Source organism: Elgaria multicarinata, chromosome 20 (genome assembly GCF_023053635.1).
Source record: "Elgaria multicarinata webbii isolate HBS135686 ecotype San Diego chromosome 20, rElgMul1.1.pri, whole genome shotgun sequence".
Classification (NCBI taxonomy): domain Eukaryota; kingdom Metazoa; phylum Chordata; class Lepidosauria; order Squamata; family Anguidae; genus Elgaria; species Elgaria multicarinata.
Window position 1 is genome coordinate 14,002,070 of NC_086190.1, and position 18,487 is coordinate 14,020,556.

The 18,487-nt window shown below is 48.7% G+C and overlaps 1 protein-coding gene across 1 annotated transcript in view; it reads right to left on the minus strand.

Annotated features, from left to right (window-relative positions):
- AGRN (agrin) overlaps positions 1–18,487 on the minus strand; it is a 269,076-nt gene that overhangs the window by 88,281 nt on the left and 162,308 nt on the right. The window contains exons 4-7 of the mRNA XM_063145056.1: positions 11,591–11,806; positions 7,910–8,134; positions 4,686–4,910; positions 2,451–2,657 (exon numbers count right to left, since the gene is read on the minus strand). Coding sequence (XP_063001126.1) covers positions 2,451–2,657; positions 4,686–4,910; positions 7,910–8,134; positions 11,591–11,806 — 873 coding nt within the window. The remainder of the gene's footprint in view (positions 1–2,450; positions 2,658–4,685; positions 4,911–7,909; positions 8,135–11,590; positions 11,807–18,487) is intronic.

Sequence of the window (18,487 nt, forward strand, 5' to 3'; positions counted from 1 at the left end):
GTATATAAATTTAATAAATAAATATTAAATTTTAAATATTTTAACTTTTATATACCGGCTATGGGGCGGTATATAAATTTAATAAATAAATATTAAATTTTAAATATTTTAACTTTTGTAAACCGGCTATGGGGCGGTATATAAATTTAATAAATAAATATTAAATTTTAAATATTTTAGCTTTTATATACCGGCTATGGGGCGGTATATAAATTTAATAAATAAATATTAAATTTTAAATATTTTAACTTTTGTAAACCGGCTATGGGGCGGTATATAAATTTAATAAATAAATATTAAATTTTAAATATTTTAACTTTTATATACCGGCTATGGGGCGGTATATAAATTTAATAAATAAATATTAAATTTTAAATATTTTAACTTTTGTAAACCGGCTATGGGGCGGTATATAAATTTAATAAATAAATATTAAATTTTAAATATTTTAACTTTTATATACCGGCTATGGGGCGGTATATAAATTTAATAAATAAAAATAAATAAATAAATAAATATAAGACTTTTCTCCTGGCCTGGGAATGCTGGGAGTCATAGGACTCCCCCCCCCCTCGCCTAAACATACATAGGACTGTGTATGTTAATAATTATGTTAATAATTTGTCTCAATGTTTAGGGAAAGGGCCCTGGTTCCATTGTACAGTACAACCAACAGGTAGAAAACTGCAAATTGAGTCCCCGTCAACTTCAGGTAAGGCTGAAAAAAAAATCCCTGTCTGAAATTCTGGGGAGACACCGCCAACCCATGGCGATGACATTGAGCTATACAGATCACGGGTCTGACTCTAGATATTATATTAGATGATGTTCTATATTAGAATAAGTTCAATTTATAATAGAACATAAATTGGCACAGAGTGCTTTAGTGGCACGGAGTGCCTTTTACAAATTCCGGTTGGTGGCCCAGCTACTCCCCTCTCTGGACAGGGATAACCTGGCTTCAGTTGTCCATGCTCTGGTAACCTCCAAGTTAGATGACTGCAAAGCGCTCTACGTAGGGCTGCCTTTGAAGACGGTTTGGAAGCTGCAGCTCATGCAAAATGCAGCGGCCAGATTGATTTCGGGAACCAGAAGGTTCGACCATATAACACCTGCTCTGGTCCGCTTGCACTGGCTGCCTGTATGTTTCCGAGCCCAATTCAAGGTGCTGGTTTGACCTATAAAGCCTTACACGGCTTGGGACCACAATACCTGACGGAACGCCTCTCCCGACGTGAATATACCCGGTTACTACGTTCAACATCTAAGGTCCTCCTCCGGGTGCCTACTCTGAGAGAGGCTCGGAGTGTGGCAACGAGGGACAGGGCCTTTTCGGTGGTGGCCCCCAGACTGTGGAATGATCTCCCTGATGAGGATCGCCTGGCACCAACGCTGCTGTCTTTCCGGCGCCAGTTTAAGACTTTCCTCTTTGCCCAGGCATATGGCGGCACATCCTAATTACCCACATGTTTAGTTTTTAATCGTTTTTTAATGCTTTATGTGTGTATGTTCTGTGTTTTAGAGTTTTAAATTTTGTATTCTTGTTTTTACCTCAATTTTAGAATTTCTGTAAACCGCCCAGAGAGCCCTGGCTATGGGGGGCGGTATATAAGCGTAATAAAATAAATAAATAAATACCATGTTGTATTTTGAGTTATTATATTAATACTTCATTTGATATATTGCAAGCCATTTGGAGCACAATCAATGGAATGAATGAATGACCCCCTCTTCTTTTGTTAACCATTTCAGAACCAAGGCTTATTAAAAAAAATGGTTCCAGGCCTGACATACCCCAGACCTCTCTTGGTTAATCAATACCTGCATCACGTGCAAAATTTTCTCTCTCACTCTCTCTCTCTCGCCACACATTTGAGACAGACAAGAAAAGACGCCGCTAGGAATCGTGGCTTGCAGATCGCACCTGTAAACTGAGAAAGGTTCGTCCAGAGGCGGGGCTGGGGGACGGACACGGGAGAAGGCAAACTGTGGATTGTGGGAGCGTTACCCAGGGTGCAAAGGGGGAGCAATGAGAGCTGCTTCCGGGCGGCATGACGGAGCGTTGGGATAGCGAGCGGATGAACAGACGGGCGGAAGGCTGGATGGGAGGCAGGGACTGAACACTCTCAACACTGACACCATTACTCAAAGGTTGCCTTTCACAAGGAGGGAGCAGAGACAGAGGACAGAAAGGCAAAGAACAAGACAACACCAGAAAGAAGGGCAAAGAATCGGAGAGGAAGCGTCAGCACCCAGGACTTGCCTGACAGCGGCCCAGGAGAGAAACCACTTACCTGCAAAAGTGCGTTCGTGGAGGACTCTACCACTTGGACCAAAAGGATGGATACAGAGAAGGTGGAGCGATCAGAGGGTTGGCTTCGTCCCTCCCACCTCACTGCCCCATTTGCAAAGACTTAACAGGGGGTGCCCTGTTGCCCCACGTCCCTTACCACAAGGGCCCTGGTGCTTGACTGGGATGGCGGCTCGTTGCTGGCACTCGGCTTTCTGGCGCTCGCACTCGTTGCCGTACGTCCGGCTGTCCCTGCCGCAGAGGGGCCGGTAGGAGCCGTCGCAGACGATGCGTTCGCATGAGCAGCGGGCCGCTCCCCGGCGGTTGAGGCACACGCCGTTAAAGCGACACTCGTCCTTGCACTTGTCTAGAAAGGGCCGAGCGGGAGAGAGACGTGTTAGCTGGAGACAGCATAGAAGGCCGAGGGGCAAGTGAGGGCAGTCCAGGGCAAGTGAGGGCTGTCCAGGGCAAGTGAGGGCTGTCCAGGGCAAGTGAGGGCAGTCCAGGGCAAGTGAGGGCAGTCCAGGGCAAGTGAGGGCAGTCCAGGGCAAGTGAGGGCAGTCTAGGGCAAGTGAAGGCATTCCAGGGCAAGTGAGGGCATTCCAGGGCAAGTGAGGGCATTCCAGGGCAAGTGAGGGCTCTCCAGGGCAAGTGAGGGCTGTCCAGGGCAAGTGAGGGCAGTCCGGGGCAAGTGAGGGCAGTCCAGGGCAAGTGAGGGCAGTCCAGGGCAAGTGAGGGCTGTCCAGGGCAACTGAGGGCAGTCCAGGGCAAGTGAGGGCAGTCCAGGGCAAGTGAGGGCAGTCTAGGGCAAGTGAAGGCATTCCAGGGCAAGTGAGGGCATTCCAGGGCAAGTGAGGGCATTCCAGGGCAAGTGAGGGCTGTCCAGGGCAAGTGAGGGCTGTCCAGGGCAAGTGAGGGCAGTCCAGGGCAAGTGAGGGCAGTCCAGGGCAAGTGAGGGCAGTCCAGGGCAAGTGAGGGCTGTCCAGGGCAAGTGAGGGCTGTCCAGGGCAACTGAGGGCAGTCCAGGGCAAGTGAGGGCAGTCCAGGGGCCAGCTCAACTAGGGATGGCAGAACAGGAGGAAAGGAGTTTAGATTTCTATGACCAGATTTTCTCGAGTTGCACAAGTTTTGCTACTTTCTGGAATTGTATGCGAATTTAGGGTTAGGGTTAAGGTTCAGAGGACAACGTATCTGGAGGGAAGGCCAGCTTAAGCTATGGTTAATTGAAACAAGCCAAGATCAAACTCTGGTTTCTGATTCTGGCTTGTCTCAAGCAACCCTAGTTTAAGTTATTGACAGTTCCGGGATTGAACATCCACAATAGAATATGGCTCCTTGCAGCAAACAAACAGGTCTTGGCACCACTAGGCAGTGGTGTAGCAGGGGCACAGCCCCAGGCTTTTGTTTTTAATGAGCGAGGTTGCTGACATCATCTGCCTCCCCTCCCAGATTTCCCTGTTCCCTATGCAATCCTCCCAGTAGCAGAAGGGAAATGAATTTTCCCAGAATATTGCTCTCTGTTGTGATGCAAAGTAGTTTGGCGTGGCTTGGTCTGGAATGAGCAATGAAGACCCATCAGATTTATATATGGAAATGAAAAGTGCTAGAATTGGTCTGCTGACATGGATCAACACAGCCGCCAGAATTTTGGGGCTCTCCTTGTGGGAGTGGGCTCTGGGGGTTCTCACGATGAGTGCCTACGTGTCAAAATTTACCACTGTACCACTGCCAATGGGACAATGGGCGTGTGTATATGTATATACGTCCTTTCATGCATCCAATAGTGGGCGGTGCTCCCTGAAAGCGTGTTCAGAGGAGGGCAACCAGGATGATCAGGGGTCTGGAAACAAAGCCCTGTGAAGAGAGGCTGAAAGAACTGGGCCTGTTTAGCCTGGAGAAGAGAAGATTGAGGGGAGACATGAGAGCCCTCTTCAAATACTTAAAAGGTTGTCACACAGAGGAGGGCCAGGATCTCTTCTCGATCCTCCCAGAGTGCAGGACACGGAATAACAGGCTGAAGTTACTGGAAGCCAGATTCCGGCTGGACATCAGGAAAAACTTCCTGACAGTTAGAGCAGTATGATAATGGAATCAGTTACCTAGGGAGGCCATGGCCTCTCCCACACTCGAGGCCTTCAAGAGGCAGCTGGACAAACATCTGTCAGGGATGCTTTAGGGTGGATTCCTGCAACGAGCAGGGGGTTGGACTCGACAGCCTTGTAGGTCCCTTTCAACTCTACGATTCTATGATTCTATGAAATCCTCTGCCCCAATAAACCTTTAGTCTAAATCACCCCAAAATACAGGACTCATTTGCGCTTTTCCCTACCACAACACACACACACACACACCATACACCTACCCAAGAACAATATTTAAGCTGAGACTCACTTACCCTGAGGCTGACATGGTCCTGAGCGCACCTTCTGGATCTCGATCCCCCGGACAGCGGCCGCCCTCACCATGACGCAGTCGCTTTCGTAGGTGGTCCCGTCATCCCCGCACACCAGGTCTCGCTTTAGGGGGCAGCTTTCAGGCCGGGGCAGAAGCTCAGCACGTCGGGTTCGGGGATTGACCCGGCAAACTCGGTTCATGTCATTGTGGGTGCTTTTGCAGGGGTCTCCAAAAAGGAAGGGGAGGGAGAACATGAGCATAAGAAACAGGTCGCTGTTGGAGTCAGCATGTTCATTCATCCCACCGAGTATCATTCCTGACTTCCTGACTGTTAGAGCAGTATGACAATGGAACCAGTTACCTAGGGAGGTTGTGGGCTTTCCCACACTAGAGGCCTTCAAGAGGCAGCTGGACAACCCTCTGTAAGGGATGCTTTAAGGTGGATTCCTGCATTGAGCAGGAGGTTGGACTCGATGGCCATGTATGCCCCTTCCAACTCTACTATTCTATGATTCTATGATTTCTTATTTATTTATAAAATGTATGTACCACTCCATATCTGAAACAGATTCTGGAGCAGTGAACATAACAATCTAAACAGATACAAAAATTTAAACACCATTATTATACTAAAAACACACACGAAATGCCAATAAAATACTTGGCTGTGAGTCAAGGAATGCTTCTTGGAATAAGACTCCTGTTTTTTGTATTCGCTCATGTCAGGGATATAAGAAAGGCGGGTTCATTAAGTGATTGGTATCGATCAAGGACCTGAATCTGTTCTGATCAGTTAGAAAGCCTGTGCTTCGCCGGTGGTGCAGGACACGGAATAACGGGCTCAAGTTAAAGGAAGCCAGATTTCGGCTGGACATCAGAAAAAACTTCCTATCTGTTAGAGCAGTACGACAATGGAACCAGTTACCTAGGGAGGTTGTGGGCTCTCCCACACTAGAGGCCTTCAAGAGGCAGCTGGACAACCCTCTGTCACGGATGCTTTAGGGTGGATTCCTGCATTGAGCAGGGGGTTGGACTCGATGGCCTTGTAGGCCCCTTCCAACTCTGCTATTCTATGATAAGAGTAAGGGGAACATGCAACACATTCGAATAGATGCGCAAGGGCTGGTGTGCGTGCAGAGCTGTGACGGAAAAAAGCAGAGCACAGGTGGGGATCAGTGGGGTCTCTGGCTGCCGCCCGGCTAATCCAGGCTTATCCGGATCACCTTCCATTCACCGCTTGGGCGCTCTTATCAGAATGCTAAAGACACCGGGCTGTTTATTGGCTAATCCCCTCCTCTGTCTCTCCGCTGGGGCGTTTCCAGTGCCCCGGCTGATAACACCTGGATAGAACCACCTCGCTTTGACTCCATTAACAGAAGAAACGCACACAAAAAACATTCCAGCAAAACCAAAACGCATTGTCCTTTTGTTTTGTACTTTAATCCCAGTGCTCGGAAATACCTGTATTCCTATCTGACCCCTCCCGAGAGAGGGCGGGGAACCAAAAGAGGGACGGAGGATTAACAGATCACCATGGAGACTGGAAGAGCCACACATGTATATATTTGGGGGGGGGGGTGTGTGAAAGAAATGACTCCTTAACCCTGCAGAAGATACACAGAATAAGACTCTAGCCGGCTCCAGTTCAGTGGGTCCTCCGATAAGAGGTCATTTTGCCCCAGGGGTGTATAAAGAAAGAATAATAAAACAATAAAATCAATGCCCTTGAGGGTTTTCTGCCGCGCACTGCCTCAAAACCTCTGGGATGAGGTTCAGGAAACACCTCTCGCACCATGGGTTTACATAGCCTACGTTTGCAGGTGGTTATTACTTCATACAGCACCTAAAATCGAGCAGACCCTGCCAAGAGGTTTTACAGGCTGACAGATCACCTTCATTCAGAGCAAGGCTGTTGAAACTCTTTCAGCCCATGGCCCAAATTCCGTTTCAGAAAATACCTTGGGGTCTGCGTTCCATTGGTGGGTGGGGCCAAAATAAAAAAGGGAGTGGCCAGAAATACCCCCCAAAGGCCAGCATCTTTTGGTTTAAAGTTGTTCTGTCTAGAAACTATGCCTTAAGAGAGGCATTTCCACCTCTTCTGTGAAAGAAGGAATATTGCTGTGGTCTGTAGACTGTCGACTGCAAACCTCTGTCTTCGTGCCCTCCTCACCTGTAAAATGCAGCCTTCCAAGAGCTTTTCCAAACTGGAATGTGGAAGCTGCACCCCTGCTCTAGAGAGCTGCTGTCAGTCAAAGCAAGCAATACTGGGCTAAATCAGGAAATAGACTGACCCATGTTAGGTTCAAAGATTCCGCCTGCTAGTGTGCAAATCACAGCCTGCACGTGTGCACCAGGAAGTTAGTGGCAGAATTGGAACAGTGGAACCATCATCAGCTCCTACACACTGGGAAATGCCATCCCATTGCTGGCACCGCTGGCCATGAATAAGATAAGTGTCTAACACATGCGCTCAAGAGAGAACAAAATGGCAGCCGGTAAACCCAGGAAACTCACCACAGAGAACAAAATGGCAGCCGGCAACCCCAATAAACTCACCACAGAGAAGAAAATGGCAGCCAGTATCCCCAATAAACTCACCACAGAGAACAAAATGGCAGCCGGTAACCAAATAAACTCACCACAGAGAACAAAATGGCAGCCGGTAACCCAAATGAACTCACCACAGAGAAAAAAATGGCAGCCGGTAACCCCAATAAATTCACCACAGAGAACAAAATGGCAGCCGGTAACCTCAGTAAACTCACCACAGAGAATAAAATGGCAGCCGGTAACCCCAATAAACTCACCACAGAGAAGAAAATGGCAGCCGGTAACCCCAGTAAACTCACCACAGAGAACAAAATGGCAACCGGCAACCAAATAAACTCACCACAGAGAACAAAATGGCAGCCAGTAACCCAAATGAACTCACCACAGAGAAAAAAATGGCAGCCAGTATCCCCAATAAACTCACCACAGAGAACAAAATGGCAACCGGCAACCAAATAAACTCACCACAGAGAACAAAATGGCAGCCAGTAACCCAAATGAACTCACCACAGAGAAAAAAATGGCAGCCAGTATCCCCAATAAACTCACCACAGAGAACAAAATGGCAGCCGGTAACCCCAGTAAACTCACCACAGAGAACAAAATGGCAGCCGGCAACCCCAATAAACTCACCACAGAGAACAAAATGGCAGCCGGTAACCCCAGTAAACTCACCGCAGAGCCCATCAAACTTCTTGAAGATGTTTTCCTGCTTGTCGCAAGCATGCCTGTTAAGGTGGCACTCGCTGCGGTAATCCTTGCCATCGCTGCCGCACACATAATTCTCCGGGACGCTGCTACAGGAGGACGGGCAGATGCACTTGGCCGACTGCCCATCTGTGGAACGCGCGCAGGTGCTGCCAAAGCTGCATGTCACCTCCGTGCAGGGGTCCTTTGAACCTGGAAAAGAGGGGGACAGAGAACCCAAACTGATGAGCACGCTTGGCATGAGAAATAGGGCAGCCACAATGGGAGGACTCCAGGAAGTGTGGGAGAATGCGACTGATTTTGGAATGGCACGTCAGCAGGTGAAATTGGAATGGACAGGATAATTTTTCCGTACTAGCTGTACCCGGCGTAACATACATCATTGTAGCATATCTTAAAGTTTATTAATTAAATATCATCGCGGGGGCGCTGGCTGCTTGGAGGCCGCCAATACAGCGCCGTCTGGCAGACCTGGGGGGCAGGGAAGTCGGGGGGGAGGGGGAGCAGGTGTCCCCCTCTCCCCGGGGTTCCTGTCAGCCTTGGGCCGCCCGCCCAGCTCACTTGAGATTAGGCCGAGGCCTCGGCTCGCAGCAGGTGAGCGGCCTCCCACCCGGCCACCAAGGGCCCCGGCCGTGCCTCGCTCATGCTCCGGACCGTGGCGCTGCAGGGATGCGCAGAAAGGGAGTAGGATTACCTTGGAAAGCCCAGAGGAGTTGGGCGAGGGGCTTAGCCACCTGTATCAGCTGACATTACACGTTGTTCCTGTTGCTTAGCAACCTGTATCAGCTGAAGCCTTTATGGAAACATACCTAAGCGTTTTATATAGAGAGATTATATTTGATAGAGGTGTCCCACCAACACAGAAGTAAGCAGTAGTTGAGCAGGTGGATAGTGTTCGTTATGCCTTCCACAGCTGGCTGTACCCTACCATTGTTTGGTTCCTTAGTTCCTTCCCTTGGGACCCTCACCTTCCTGCCTGGGTCCACAGCCATGTTTCTACACAACAGCTGCTCGCCAGTGTTATGTCCCACTTTCATTCTTGACTTTCAGCCCTCCATACTAAGCAGACCATCTTCTCCTGGTTCCTTACTTTGAGTTGTGATGGTTGCTAGACCTTACAAATACGTGTGAGGGTGAGGACTTGGGGTCATGGCTGCCAATATCACAAAGCTATTGATATGCCTCTATAAAGCAAGGGAAAGCAATGTATTTCTGCTAGGGCAGCTGTGATCTTCCCCCAGATGCTATTGGAATTCCAGCAACCCCAGCCAGCATGAGCAACGGTCAGGGAATCTCCTTAGCCAGTGTGGTGTAGTGGCTAAGGTGTTGGACTGTGAGTCAGGAGATCCGGGTTCTAGTCCCCACTCGGCCATGGAAACCCACTGGGTGACTTTGGGCCAGTCACACACTCTCAGCCCAACCTACCTCACAGGGTTGTTGTGAGGATAAAATGGAGAGGATGAGGATTATGTACACCACCTTGGGTTCCTTGGAGGGGAAAAGGCAGGATATAAATGCAATAATAAATAAATCTCTCCCAAACAAAAAGTCAACAGATTCCCAAAACACAACCCATTATGTTCCCCTCCCACTCAGCTTTGAAGCAGCTGTCCTCACCTGACCGCTCTGGCAGAGCAATTCAGGGAAAGAAAATGGACAGAAAAAATAGACTTGCAAGTACGTGTAGTATCGCTATGTAGGTGATGTCGTCCCATAGTCTATCACCGGTATGAGCAAATGTCATGTTTGCGGGATCTACAGTGTCCAACAACCGGAGCCAGGAGGAATGTAGTGGCTGTGGGACGGAGGCAGGTACAAAATGGTAGCCCGTGGGGTGGACCCAATTTGTTCCCCATGACCTACAATTGAGACCAACATATCCAGATGAGGCTCTGGTTAGGCCTCATCTATAGTATTGTGTCCAGTTCTGGGCTCCACAATTCAAGAAGGATGCAGACAAGCTGGAGCGTGTTCAGAGGAGGGCAACCAGGATGATGGAAATAAAGCCCTATGAATAGAGACTGAAAGAACTGGGCATGTTTAGCCTGCAGAAGAGAAGATTGAGGGGAGACATGAGAGCACTCTTCAAATACTTGAAAGGTTGTCACACAGAGGAGGGCCAGGATCTCTTCTCGATCATCCCAGAGTGCAGGACACGGAATAACGGGCTCAAGTTACAGGAAGCCAGATTCCGGATGGACATCAGGAAGAACTTCCTGACTGTTAGAGCAGTACGACAATGGAACCGGTTACCTGGGGAGGTGGTGGGCTCTCCCACACTAGAGGCCTTCAAGAGGCAGATGGACAACCATCTGTCAGGGATGCTTTAGGGTGGATTTCTGAATTGAGCAGGGGGTCGGACTCGATGGCCTTATAGGCCCCTTTCCAACTCTACTATTCTACGATTCGGTAAGTACAAATATCAGCTACCTCGGAGATTCTTGAAACTTAGGAATCGGAAACACTTGCCAATCTACTATAAATCATCAGGGTATCTACCAGTAGACGCCATCCTACTTCCTGCCCACCCACATTCTACCATTCAAATATAGAAATGAATCAGGAAAGTTGAAGCCACCCAGTAATTTTAAGTGGCGGTGAGGAGGTCCTCAGAAAGGCATCCACGGTGAGGTCACCTGGATGAGGTGAGTGGTGCAAACCAAGAATTCCTCTCACCTCCTTGGGTGCTCCATGTACCGTGAGAGCGGTGGCACCTTGGCTAGTCCAACCTCACGCAATCATGCCTTCCTGTGGAGCTGGTCCAAGGGGAGGGGGCACCGTTGCCCCATTTACTCCAGAGAAAACCCAACCCTTCCGAACTCGGCCACGAAAAGGAACATTTAGTTTGCCCCTGAAACTCGAGGGCTCGCTGCACCCGGGTTCAACAAAGCAAGGGGTGAATTCGCCCCTAGTTCCTCGCCGCGCCGGTAACAAGGTCCTCTTAATGTGCCGTGAGCAAAATGTAATTAGAGAGAGACATCAAAAAGCCGTTCTCCGCTCGACCAGGATGGGCTGACGTGTTATTTATAGGCTCCCTTTTTATTTATTTAATTGTTTCTCCCTTTCATTTGTCACTTCCCCCCACCTCCCCGCTCCACCCAATCCCCTATTATTATTTTAAATAAATCACTTTGGCGCACCCATCTTCCTTCCTTCCCCTGCTTCCGCCAAGAGCCCCCCAGCAGGAGCAGAGATGCTCAGATTTATTGCGAGCAGGAACCGCTCGTCAGGGGAGGGAGGGGGGGAGAAAGGTCAAGTTAATTTACTTGGGAGACATGCGGGCCGGGGGTTTCATTTGCAGAGTTCCTTGCTTGCAGCTGGTGCGTGCCGTGTTACCAAGGAGGGTTCATTAGCCTCGTTCACGAGGCTTCTCCGGAAAATAACCTGCTCCAGGGCGCAGGGCGCACACTCATGCGCCGCCCGGCCTATGCGCCATGCGCCGGTGCTCGCAAATGCGCCGTTTTGAGCAGACTGACGGCATTATCAGGCAGGCCTGTTGCATATCATAGAATCATAGAATAGCAGAGTTGGAAGGGGCCTAAAGTTTTGCCTTTAGCCTTGCCAAATGTGGCCCCTGTGCGCTTCCCTGAAATTGAATTCACCCCCACCCACCCCGGGCTACATGAAGAGCCGGCCACCGTCACTCACCGCATGCTCCTTTACTGATGGCTTTGATCCGGCGCTGTTGGTTGCACTGAGCCTTCTCCAGCTCACATTCGTTGCTGTAGGTGGAGTAATCTGAGCCGCAAACCGGGGCCACCACCGAAGGGCACGCGTTCTTCTTGCACACGCACAAAGCCTGGGAAGAGTCAGTGGGGCTGCGCTCGCACACGGCGCCGAATCCGCACAGCATCCCCCGGCACACTGCGGACACAAAGGGAAAGAGAGAGTTCAGCAACGGAAGCCGCTTGTGCTTGAAGAAGAAGAAGAAGAAGAAAAAACATGGCAGGAATCGCAGCTTCCACCTTTCGCTTCATTAAGTTGGAATTTCCAGCCTCTCTGCCTAGGAAAGAAAGTCTGAAAGTACGGTGGTCAGAGAGTCCATATAGACAACGAACAACAGCGACCTTCCTCGCAGGGTTGTTGTGAGCGCTGGAGCCGGTGGCTCCAATTTTGGTGCAGCTGTGAATCCATTTTGGGTTTTAGTCTGATCTCTTCCGGCAGGCCTACCCAGTTGAATTTTAAGATGCCCTTTTTTTAATGGTGTGCTGCTTTTAATGATGCACTGGTTTTAAACGTTTGAATTAGTTGTATGTATTTTATGGTGTTTTATTTGTGTTTTTTATTAGCATGAATTTTAAAGATGTGTTGATTCCTACACTAATGTTGTTTCCCGCCTCGATCCAAAGGGAGAGGCGGGTAAGAAATAAATAAATATACAAAATCCCTGCACATAGAAAACAAGCAAGTTAGGCAAGAGGACTCAAACCTGGCATGCTAGTTTTCTACAAGCAGGGAAATGGATTGAATGCTTCTCCTTATAACCATTTCCCAGCATGTAGAAAACTAGCAGGTCAGGAAAGAGGCTAGGGACTGTCCTCTCTCACATGCTAAGATTACACATGCAGGGCAGATGTCTACGTTACAAGATGTTTAATGGCTTCACTGGATTGTCGCCAATGCAGCAGGGGACCTCTGATAGACCCAGGGTGCTGAACCTCTTTCACCCCGCCAGATTCATTTCAAAGAAGCTCTCAGGGGCCGCATTCCATTGCTGGGCGGGGCTAAAGGAGTGAGGCTGCATTCCATTGGTGGGCGGGGCTAAAGGAGTGAGGCTGCATTCCATTGGTGGACAGGGCTAAAGGAATGGGGCCACATTCCATTGGTGGGCGGGGCTAAAGGAGTGAGGCTGCATTCCATTGGTGGGCGGGGCTAAAGGAGTGAGGCTGCATTCCATTGGTGGGCGGGGCTAAAGGAGTGAGGCTGCATTCCATTGGTGGGCGGGGCTAAAGGAGTGAGGCCGCATTCCATTGGTGGGCAGGGCTAAAGGAGTGAGGCTAAAAACACCAGCATATTTTAGCTTTAAACTCTTACCAGTAACTCAGGATTGGGACTAAAACCTTTAAAATGGGGGGAAATCTACAGAACAGCCAGGAGACAGCCGAACAATCAGTGATCGTGGGGGGGGGGGCAATCCAAAGGTCTGGATCGGAACCTCAGGCAGACCAGATTTCGCTGCCAGGAAGACAGGCTGTGCTAATTAAAAAAGGAATACAGCTACTCTACACACACACAAACACACACACACACAAATGCAGATTGCTGGAGTCTGAAGTATTAAGGCTTCATGACTCAAGCCACTTAGTCAGATGTAGTCCCATGGACTTTGTAGACACACCACCCTTGCAGATTGCAAAAAGGAGAGCCGTGAAGAGGGGAGCATAATAGAGCGGGGGGGCGGGGCGGTCAGCATCCTCAAAAGAGAAGCACCTTCCTTTTATCAGGCATGCTAATCAGAGAGGCCAGCACAGACCAGTTCTCCATCTAAATTGCAAATGAAACCGAGGTGCTGGTTGTTCTTTTTTTAATTTTGGAGGTGGGCGCGGAGGCGGGAGGGATGCCAGGTTTGTGAAGTCGAGAAACACACACACACACACACACACACACACACAGAGAAAGAGAAACGTGTGACTTTTCACGCAGTCTCAAAATAGGCACAGGGCCAGCCAGATCATCGGTCTTAGAGCTTGGGCACTTATTCCACCATGGACACTTGGTGTGATCCAACAGGGCTCTTCTTACGTTCTCATCTATATCTAGTTAAACTATGGAATTCACTCCCAGAAGATCTGGGGATGGCCACCAATTGGGATGGCTTTAGAAACGCGTTGGAAAAATTCCTGGAGGAGAAGGCTATCCATGGCTACTAGCCCTGATGGTTGTGTGTTGTCTCCAGTATTCGAGGCAATAAGCCTATATACACCAGTTGCTGGGGAACATGGGTGGGAGGGTGCTCTTGCACCATGTCCTGCTTGTGGGTCGACAGCTGGTTTGCCTCTGTGTGAACATAGCGCTAGAAGGACCCTTGGTCTGATCCAGCATGACTCTGGATACCTAGGGAGGTGGTGGGCTCTCCCACACTAGAGGCCTTCAAGAGGCAGCTGGACAACCTTCCGTCTGGGATGCTTTAGGGTGGATTCCTGCATTGAGCAGGGGGTTGGACTCGATGGCCTTAGAGGCCCCTTCCAACTCTACAATTCTATGATTCTAAGAGGTAAGGCCTAAGAGGTTTTGTGAACTGCCCAGAGAGCTCCGGCTATTGGGCGGTATAGAAATGTAAGAAATAAATAAATAAATAAATAGCTGGGCAACCATTTGCCAGGGATGCTTTAGGGTGGATTCCTGCATTGAGCAGGGGGTTGGACTCGACGGCCGTGTAGGCCCCTTCCAACTCTGCTATTCTATGATTCTATGATTTCATGATTCTTACGTTCTTGCTTAATTATGTTTGGTTCATGGTGGATGGAGAGGTAAAGTAGAAACCTTTGAAATAAATAAAGGGCTGGTGTGTGTCAGAGTAGGCAGGATGAGATATATTTGATTAGATTTATTTAATTTATTTGTACAGGACGTCATACACACAGACGGACGTACACACAAACACATATTCTATGGGCACAGAGCACCTATGAGAAAATGCCTGGCCTACATAATAGCAGGAGGGGGGGGGAATTAAAAAGAGTGTGGAAAGAGAAATCATAAAGGGAGGGGGGAAATAAAAGGCTTGCCAGTGGTTCATTTACACTTCAATACATGGGCGCTTGGCTTCATCTGCCTGGAGAGTTTAAGCTCATATGCACAGCAACAATGCAGCACTAAGAGACTAATATCGTCAAATAAAAAAAGAACTCTCTTTCTCTCCTGCCCAATATCTAAAAGCAATTTATCATTTTTATGAAGCTCTGTGGATCGTCTCTTTCTCTACCCTGCTCTCTCCTATAGAAAAAAAATATATATGCAGACAAATCTTTTTCTCTCTCTCTTTCCCCACAGTGAGATAAGGGGGTGGAGAACGAGACGAGAAAAGCAACGGGTGTCTAAAAATGCAGAGAGAGAGAGAGAGAGAGAAAGAGAGAGAGAGAGAGAGAGATGATTATTTTTTCTCCTCCTCCCCCAAAACAGCCCTCCCTTCTCCTTCATCTTTTTCCAGGGCTGAAGTCTTAAGAGTTTGTAGCACATTATCAAACTGTCACTCAGCTAGCAAATGGCACAAAGACGAGTCAACTCAGGGATGGCCTTGGTAGGGCGCTGGAGGAGAAACTTGCCAGAGTGGGTAGGGAAGCTGGCAACATCTCTTCTAGGCCTCCACTTAGAATACAGATATTAAAGTTCCAACCGGTTCTGTGTGAAACCCGGAGCAGATTCATAGCCCCACCAAAAATGGACCCCCCAGCCTCCACTGCCTGTAGCGTGCTACCCGGATGCCCCCTGCAATTCATAGGGCACCAGGCAGTCTGTGAAGCATGCCAAAATTCTGCAGCGAGCTACTACAGAGTGCTCCAGTGGTTAAATTTCGCTTGTTTCCAGGCTAAATTGAAACCTTCTGGTGCTACGGAGCACCGAAAGGGCCAAGTTTAGCTTGTTTCAGGTTAAATCGAACGCCTCTAGTGCAACAGAATGACGAAAAAGCCAAATTTAGCTGGCAAACTAGCTAAATTTGGCCGTTCGGGCGCTCTATGGTCACTACAGACAGTTTTGTAAAATAAAATTAAAGCATATGGGGAACGCACCAGGCAATGGAGGCAGGGCACACACATCGTCCAGTTTGACAGGTGATAGAAATGTCCAACTTTCCTAGGTAGAGTACTAATGGTTTGATTTGTTTTTTGCTGTGTATATTTATTGTTTTAAATTGTTTGTATGATTTTACCTGTACACCGCCCTCAGATCCTTGTGATATAGGGTGGGATACAAATGTTTTAATAAATAAAAATAAATAAAATAAATAGGTAAGGCCAGTGTGAGCATCTGGCATCCTTGGGCAGATACCAGGGCACTGCTGATATTTATCATGCGCCCCTCTTTCCCCCCCCCCAACACTCCTAGGTGGCTGGACCGAGCCACCAATTTATTTCCCACAATGCCCCATGCCTAATGTCCCCCTGGGGCATTATGGGACATTATGGGACATTAAGTATAGCTTCCAAATCCCGTGAGGTACTGGTTCCTCTCTATTAGGCCCTGGTTAGGCCTCATCTAGAGTATTGCGTCCAGTTCTGGGTTCCACAATTCAAGAAGGACGCAGACAAGCTGGAGCATGTTCAGAGGAGAGCAACCAGGATGATCAGGGGTCTGGAAACAAAGCCCTATGAAGAGAGACTGAAAGAACTGGGCATGTTTAGCCAGGAGAAGAGAAGATGGAGGGGAGACATGACAGCACTCTTCAAATACTTAAAAGGTTGTCACACAGAGGAGGGCCAGGATCTCTTCTCGATCCTCCCAGAGTGCAGGACACGGAATAACGGGCTCAAGATAAAGGAAGCCACATTCCAGCTGGACATCAGGAAAAACTTCCTGACTGTTAGAGCAGTACGACAATGGAATCAGTTACCTAGGGAGGTTGTGGGCTCTCCCACACTAGAGGCCTTCAAGAGGCAGCTGGACAACCCTCTGTCAGGGATGCTTTAGGGTGGATTCCTGCATTGAGCAGGGGGTTGGACTCGATGGCCTTGCAGGCCCCTTCCAACTCTGCTATTCTATGATTCTATGATTCTATGATTCTAAGGGTCTCCAGACACAGCTGCCCCAGTTGCATTGCCCACAAAGCTGGATAAACCCACCAAGGCTCATTGATTAAGGAGGTGTCTAGGTGTCCTACGTCACACAAGGCAGTCCTCTCTTTCAAGGGCTGTCCAGTCCCAGTCCAGTTCAAAAATAAAAGAATCTATTGCTCATCACATGGACAGCAGGCTGATCAGTCACTAGGACATTCTCCACGATGGTGCAATGCATTGTATTTCAATTTATATCACAGTTATTATTTCGAAATGTGCATCTGGACATATAAATTATCATATGCTCATGTTATGCAGAGTGGTATCTGCTCTCTTTCCCACTTTTGGGGGTGCATTTCCTCAGTTTTGGTGGCCACAGATAAGCTCACTGGAGGGTATTTTTTGCCCAGAGTGGCCTCAAATCTGGAGCTGTCCTTGGTGCTGCAGCATCTAGCTGGGTATTGCAAGGGAAAGAAAACACAAAGCAAATACCGTACCATTTTTTTCTCCTGAGAATACCCTTCAGAATGATATGACACGATGACATTGCATGGCTCCAAGTCATTCTTGGTAAGAAAAAAATGGGGGCTGACAGAAACTAGGAGACCGCCTGTCAACTCTGCTCCTCCTCATCCAGAAATTTTGCCCCCAAAAAATGTAAAAGGGGGAGATGGTCCCCCGCCTCTTTTGTTAACCCCCACACACCAAATTTGGAGCAGACCTCTCAAAGTTAGCACACCAGAGGCACATACACCCAGTCTGGGCCCAGTGGCTTCCGGGATGGACAGAAGTTTCCGGAAACCTGAGAGGCCCTCGAAGACATCTGCTATTCAGTACCGGGGCCGTGAAAACGTGACCTCCTTTGAGTCTCTCACCCATGTCATGAGGAGACAGAGCCCATTCCCTGGGATGTACTATAACTTTCCCCACCCTTGTTCATCCTGTCAGGGCTGAGGCCTAGTGAATAATTTAGTGCAGGTTCAGCCAAGCCCTGGTGCTTCAGTCTCCCCCAGCAGAGCCAGGAGCGTGCGAGGACGCAGCTGGATTAGAAGGCCATGAAAGATGTATGAATGCAGAGCGTATGGCGTATGGCTGAGTTACTCCTCCAGTCTTCCATCACCCTGTTCACACACAAACACACACACACACACACACCAGGATCTCCATCCACTTCGGGGTACCAGTTGGCAACAGTCGTGACTGCCAAATTTGACAGGACTATCCCACCACAGCTGGGATAATTTTATGTATTATTATTATTATTATTATTGAGCCTCGTGTGGCGCAGAGCGGTAAAGCAGCAGTTTCTGCAGCTGAAACTCTCCCCACGGCCTGAGTTCGATCCCAGCGGAAGCTGGTTTCAGGCAGGCGGCTCGGGTCGACTCAGCCTTCCATCCTCCCGAGGTCGGTAAAATGAGTACCCAGTTAGCTGGGGGAAAGGTAATAACAGCCGGGGAAGGCAACGGCAAACCACCCCGCTATAAGGCCTGCCAAGAAAACATCAACGAAAGCTGGCGTCCCTCCGAGAGTTAGTAATGACTCAGTGCTGGCACGAGAGGTTCCTTTCCTTTCCCTATTATTATTATTATTATTATTATTATTATTATTATTATTATTATTATTATATTTACATCCCACTTTTTGGTCATAAGAAGAGCCCTGCTGGATCAGACCAAGGGTCCATCTAGTCCAGCACTCTGTTCACACAGTGGCCAACCAGCCGTCGGCAACAGCACCCTCCCACCCATGTTCCCCAGCAACTGGTGCACACAGGCTTGTTGCCTCGAATACTGCACACAACCATCTGGGCTAGTAGCCATGGATAGCCTTC